This window comes from Salmo trutta, chromosome 4 (genome assembly GCF_901001165.1).
Source record: "Salmo trutta chromosome 4, fSalTru1.1, whole genome shotgun sequence".
NCBI classification, from domain to species: Eukaryota; Metazoa; Chordata; class Actinopteri; order Salmoniformes; family Salmonidae; genus Salmo; species Salmo trutta.
Genome location: NC_042960.1, coordinates 71,607,922 through 71,614,377, shown reverse-complemented (window position 1 = coordinate 71,614,377; position 6,456 = coordinate 71,607,922). Strand labels below are relative to the sequence as shown.

General features: G+C 47.8%; 1 protein-coding gene and 1 long non-coding RNA gene across 6 annotated transcripts in view; one reads left to right on the top strand and one right to left on the bottom strand.

Annotated features, from left to right (window-relative positions):
• Window positions 1-560, top strand: LOC115192972 (uncharacterized). The gene is made up of 3 exons (XR_003878042.1): window positions 1-58; window positions 101-331; window positions 384-560. It is a non-coding gene; the product is annotated as an uncharacterized LOC115192972 (long non-coding RNA).
• A 796-nt stretch (window positions 561-1,356) lies between these two features.
• dennd4a (DENN/MADD domain containing 4A) overlaps window positions 1,357-6,456 on the bottom strand; it is a 90,923-nt gene continuing 85,823 nt past the window's right edge. For all 5 annotated transcript variants that reach the window (XM_029751956.1, XM_029751955.1, XM_029751959.1 and 2 more), the window contains 4 exons: window positions 5,326-5,446; window positions 3,527-3,701; window positions 2,876-2,940; window positions 1,357-1,696 (listed from right to left, as the gene is read on the bottom strand). In XM_029751956.1, coding sequence (XP_029607816.1) covers window positions 1,560-1,696; window positions 2,876-2,940; window positions 3,527-3,701; window positions 5,326-5,446 — 498 coding nt within the window. In that variant the 3' untranslated portion in view covers window positions 1,357-1,559. The remainder of the gene's footprint in view (window positions 1,697-2,875; window positions 2,941-3,526; window positions 3,702-5,325; window positions 5,447-6,456) is intronic.

Genomic DNA, 6,456 nt, shown 5'->3' with positions numbered 1-6,456 from the left:
CATGAGGTCCTATTGTGATACCATGTGATACCATGAGGTCCTACTGTGATACCATGAAGTCCTACTGTGATACCATGAGGTCCTATTGTGATACCATGAGGTCCTACTGTGATACCATGAGGTCCTATTGTGATACCATGAGGTCCTACTGTGATACCATGAGGTCCTACTGTGATACCATGAGGTCCTATTGTGATACCATGCGGTCCTATTGTGATACCATGAGGTCCTACTGTGATACCATGAGGTCCTACTGTGATACCATGAGGTCCTACTGTGATACCATGAGGTCCTACTGTGATACCATGAGGTCCTATTGTGATACCATGAGGTCCTACTGTGATACCATGTGATACCATGAGGCCCTATTGTGATACCATGAGGTCCTATTGTGATACCATGAGGTCCTATTGTGATACCATGAGGTCCTACTGTGATACCATGAGGTCCTACTGTGATACCATGAAGTCCTATTGTGATACCATGTGATGCCATGTCATAGTTATGTGGTCCCATGTGAATACCATGTCAAACCATGTGATTACCATGTCATACCATGTGAATACCATGTCATACCATGTGAATACCATGTGAGGGCGGCAGGTAGCCTAGCGGTTCAGAGCATTGGGCCATTAACCAAAAAAAGGTCACAGGTTCGAATCCCGGAGCCGACTAAGTGAAACATCTTTCAATGTGCTCTTGAGCAAGGCACTTAACTCTAATTGCTCCTGTAAGTGTCTAAGAGTGTCTTGCTAAATGTCCTATTGTAACAGTGTGGATCGTCTCTGAAAGCTCCTAGGGTCTTTTCTGTGTATTTGTTCCACACTACGCTTCAGTGTCAGTACATGTTGGGTCCCAATTACTTTCCTTCCCTTGCCAAGGGGTGGCAGGTGGGCTGGCCCTGAGGAGTTCACCCCAACAGAGAGGGGCCAGAGAGAGAGAGAGAGGGGCCAGAGAGAGAGAGAGAGGGGCCAGAGAGAGAGAGAGAGGGGCCACAGAGAGAGAGAGAGAGAGGGGGCCAGAGAGAGAGAGAGAGGGGCCAGAGAGAGAGAGAGGGGCCACAGAGAGAGAGAGAGGGGCCACAGAGAGAGGGGCCACAGAGAGAGGGGCCAGAGAGAGAGAGAGAGAGAGGGGCCAGAGAGAGAGAGAGGGGCCAGAGAGAGAGAGAGGGGCCACAGAGAGAGAGAGAGGGGCCACAGAGAGAGAGGGGCCAGAGAGAGAGAGAGGGGTCACAGAGAGAGAGAGGGGCCACAGAGAGAGAGAGGGGCCAGAGAGAGAGGGACTAGAGAGAGAGGGGCTAGAGAGAGAGGGGCCAGAGAGAGAGAGGGACCACAGAGAGAGAGAGGGGCCAGAGAGAGAGGGGCCAGAGAGAGAGAGAGGGGCCACAGAGAGAGAGAGAGGGGCCAGAGAGAGAGGGGCCAGAGAGAGGGGCTGGTAGTAAGTGAGCAGCAGTCATGTTTTGGGAGGGATGGGAGGTATGGGATGGATAGATAGCAGCCAAGGGGAGGTGGGGAGACTGGACTGCCTAAAGGTCCTCCAGAGGAGGTGAGGTGGAGAGATCACAGACTGGGCTTCCCGAATATCCTCCTACATTCCATGACCCCTGCCCCTGGGGGCCGGTCACAGTTGTGTGTCAGCTTCACCTGGCTGGGGCTGAGGCGGTCGTAAGCGACCTTGTACTCACGATCAAATGCATCTGGAACAGAGAAGCAAGGTAAGGGTTAGTTTACAATCACTATTGCTGATCATGATGTGGTTGTTTAACCTACTAGGCGACCATGATGGTAGACTACAACAGGGTTACTTAGCGACCATGATGGTAGACTACAACAGGGTTACTTAGCGACCATGATGGTAGAATACAACAGGGTTACTTAGCGACCATGATGGTAGACTACAACAGGGTTACTTAGCGACCATGATGGTAGAATACAACAGGGTTACTTATCGACCATGATGGTAGAATACAACAGGGTTACTTAGCGACCATGATGGTAGAATACAACAGGGTTACTTATCGACCATGATGGTAGAATACAACAGGGTTACTTAGCGACCATGATGGTAGAATACAACAGGGTTACTTAGCGACCATGATGGTAGAATACAACAGGGTTACTTAGCGACCATGATGGTAGAATACAACAGGGTTACTTATCGACCATGATGGTAGAATACAACAGGGTTACTTAGCGACCATGATGGTAGAATACAACAGGGTTACTTAGCGACCATGATGGTAGAATACAACAGGGTTACTTAGCAACCATGATGGGAGACTACAACAGGGTAACTTAGCGACCATGATGGGAGATTACAACAGGGTAACTTAACAACCATGATGGTAGACTACAACAGGGAGGAATTTAAATGTATTTTTCACCTAAATATATTAGCGGATTCTAATTAATAAAGTGGATTAATATGGTAAAAAAAACAACACTAGAAAAATCAAAAGTCTGTAGCTACACTCATTCACACCAATAAATATAAGTCTAGAGGGTTTTAAAAATATATATATAATTTATCCAGTTATCTGGATGTGTGTGCGCAATGCATCTCTCAATGTATACTATCACTACTGATATTGATTACTGCAGGTAGCCTAGTGGTTAGAGCGTTGGATTAGTAACCGAAAGGTTGCAAGATTGAATCTCCGAGTCTGACAAGGTAAAGAAATCTGTCATTCTGCTCCCTGAACAAGACAGTTAACCCCACTGTTCCTAGGTCATCATTGTAAATAAGAATTTGTTCTTAACTGACTTGCGTTAGTTAAATAAAGGTACAAACATGAAACATTTTTCAATGTATTTCTCTAGCTTCAGGAAGGGGCAAAAGAAAGCAGAGAGAGGGGAAAAATATGGTTTCACCTCACCAGTGTTGATGTTGCTCTTCCCCAGAGCGGTCAACGCCAGGAAGAGGAGATCTCTGTACAGACTCCTGTAGAACAGAGAGAGAACATGTATATATATATATAGACAGACAGAGGGATAACAGGCTCAGTCAGACAGGACGATTTTTAAGGACAACATTTTTACTACTCTTAACACCATTATCGCCAACGCCCACTGACGTTAGATTTTGTAAATCTACGTCCTGCTCCTTCCTGCTCTGTTCCTAAACATTAGTATTTGACACTTGCTCAGTTGTCTGAATTTAATCACGAGGAGAAAGCTGGTACTGCCTTGAGGGGACAAGACAAATGTGGCGTAAGGCGTCGGTACCCAGGCGATAATGTGTCTCTCTCCTCCTCATTGACGGAACAACGTCAATGGATGAGTGGGTAATGGGTGATAAAAACGGTGGGTGATAGAAACTGTGGGTGATAGAAAGTGTGTGTGTGTGTGTGTGTGTGTGTGTGTGCCTGTGTGTGTGTGCCTGTGTGTGTGTGTGTGTGCCTGTGTGTGTGTGTGCCTGTGTGTGTGTGTGTGTGTGTGCCTGTGTGTGTGTGTGTGTGCCTGTGTGTGTGTGTGTGCCTGTGTGTGTGTGTGTGTAGATGTCCGTGTGTGTGTAGATGTCCCCATACCTCTGTCTGCTGAAGCCCAGCTCTGGTCCCAACAGCTGTAGGATCTGACTCATGGGCCGGTAAACATCCCCCTTCTGAATGCTCCTCACTATACCCTGTAGGACCTCAGAGGAGAAGAGACGGTCCTGGGGCTGGTCCTCCTCAAACACTGTTCCACTGGCTGAGGGGAGAGAACCTAGAGACAGACAAGGACACAGAGTTAGCACCTGGACAGAGACAGGAGGGGTTAGACTCTACAGAGAGACAGGAGGGGTTAGACTCTACAGAGAGACAGGAGGGGTTAGACTCTACAGAGAGACAGGAGGGGTTAGACTCTACAGAGAGACAGAGACAGGAGGGGTTAGACTCTACAGAGAGACAGAGACAGGAGGGGTTAGACTCTACAGAGAGACAGGAGGGGTTAGACTCTACAGAGAGACAGAGACAGGAGGGGTTAGACTCTACAGAGAGACAGAGACAGGAGGGGTTAGACTCTACAGAGAGACAGAGACAGGAGGGGTTAGACTCTACAGAGAGACAGAGACAGGAGGGGTTAGACTCTACAGAGAGACGGGAGGGGTTAGACTCTACAGAGAGACAGGGACAGGAGGGGTTAGACTCTACAGAGAGACAGGAGGGGTTAGACTCTACAGAGAGACAGGAGGGGTTAGACTCTACAGAGAGACAGGAGGGGTTAGACTCTACAGAGAGACAGGAGGGGTTAGACTCTACAGAGAGACAGGAGAGGGTTAGACTCTACAGAGAGACAGGGACAGGAGGGGTTAGACTCTACAGAGAAACAGGAGGGGTTAGACTCTACAGAGAGACAGGAGAGGGTTAGACTCTACAGAGAGACAGGGACAGGAGGGGTTAGACTCTACAGAGAAACAGGAGGGGTTAGACTCTACAGAGGGACAGGAGGGGTTAGACTCTACAGAGAGACAGGAGGGGTTAGACTCTACAGAGAGACAGGAGGGGTTAGACTCTACAGAGAGACAGAGACAGGAGGGGTTAGACTCTACAGAGGGACAGGAGGGGTTAGACTCTACAGAGATACAGGAGACTCTACAGAGAGACAGGAGACTCTACAGAGAGACAGGAGGGGTTAGACTCTACAGAGAGACAGGGACAGGAGGGGTTAGACTCTACAGAGAGACAGGAGGGGTTAGACTCTACAGAGAGACAGGATGGGGTTAGACTCTACAGAGAGACAGGAGGGGTTAGACTCTACAGAGAGACAGGAGACTCTACAGAGAGACAGGAGACTCTACAGAGAGACAGGAGACTCTTCAGAGAGACAGGAGGGGTTAGACTCTACAGAGAGACAGGAGACTCTACAGAGAGACAGGAGACTCTACAGAGAGACAGGAGGGGTTAGACTCTACAGAGAGACAGGAGACTCTACAGAGAGACAGGAGGGGTTAGACTCTACAGAGAGACAGAGACAGGGACAGGAATGTAAAGAAAGGCACGTGTCTTGCTTAGCGAGTCCCAGTTCTGCCTGATTCGGCTCATACTGAGACTACTCAATCACACGGCTTCCTCCAGGGGCATTTTAATCACGCTATTGAAAAAGGCCTTCTTCAACGATCAACAATTCAGGCGGAGGAGGGAGTTTGACAGATCTGCTACAGGAACAGGAAGTAATATACCCACTTATCATGTCTCCTATTACTGTCACAGTTCCCTAGACTAGAGGGAACAGCAATGTACTGAAAAGTAGGGAGGTCCCATCATTGACAGAGAGCAGTGATTTCATCACATTTATTACAAAGTTTGGAAAATCACTTTATAAAACCCGATCAATTGTGGTGACTTACAGTGTGCGTGCCAGAGCATGTACAGGGCCTGGACAGAGTCCTGGTGTAGAGACGGGTTGTCCCACAAGATGCGGACCAGGACATGTTTACTGTCCTCTGAAGACACACTCTGGGCTGGGACCTGACAGGAGAGAGAGAGAGAGGGACAACGTTAGAAAGAGAACACAAAAATCACTTTCTCTTTTCTGTTTCAATGACAACTGCTCGGATCCGGCTGCTCGGATCCGGCTTGAAGGACCATGTAAAAGACAACTCATAACGCGTTCTGTAAGTCACCTGAGGAACAACAACAAACGCCCTAGGAACAACAACAACAAACGCCCTAGGATCAACAACAACAAACGCCCTAGGAACAACAACAACAAACGCCCTAGGATCAACAACAACAAACGCCCTAGGATCAACAACAACAAACGCCCTAGGAACAACAACAACAAACGCCCTAGGATCAACTGTCACGTCCTGACCCTAGTAAGCTGTTATTTTCTATGGTAGAGTAGGTCAGGGCGTGACAGGGGGTGTTTTTCTATGTTTTGTATTTCTATGTTCAGGTTCAAGTTTTAGATTTCTATGTTGGGTTTGTTTGGGATGATCTCCAATTAGAGGCAGCTGGTCCTCGTTGTCTCTAATTGGAGATCATACTTAAGTAGGTGTTTTTTCCCACCTGGGTTTGTGGGAGATTGTCTTTGAGTTAGTGTATGTTTCACCGCTGCGTCACGGTTTGTTGTTTTGTCATTCAGTTTATTTATATGTATTGCATCGTTTCACAGTTCAATAAAAATGTGGGACGATAATCACGCTGCACTTTGGCCCGCTCCTTCCTGCGACAGGATGTCTGCTTCTTCCTACGACAACCGTGACAACAACAAACGCCCTAGGTCCAACAACAAACGCCCTAGGCTAACAACAAACGCCCTAGGTCCAACAACAAACGCCCTAGGTCCAACAACAAACGCCCTAGGTCCAACAACAAATGCCCTAGGTCCCTGTTTAAAGGGACAATGTATACATAATGAACGGGTACATTCAGTGTAGTGTAATGAACAGGTACATTCAGTGTAATGAACAGGTACATTCAGTGTAATGAACAGGTACATTCAGTGTAATGAACAGGTACATTCAGTGCAGTGT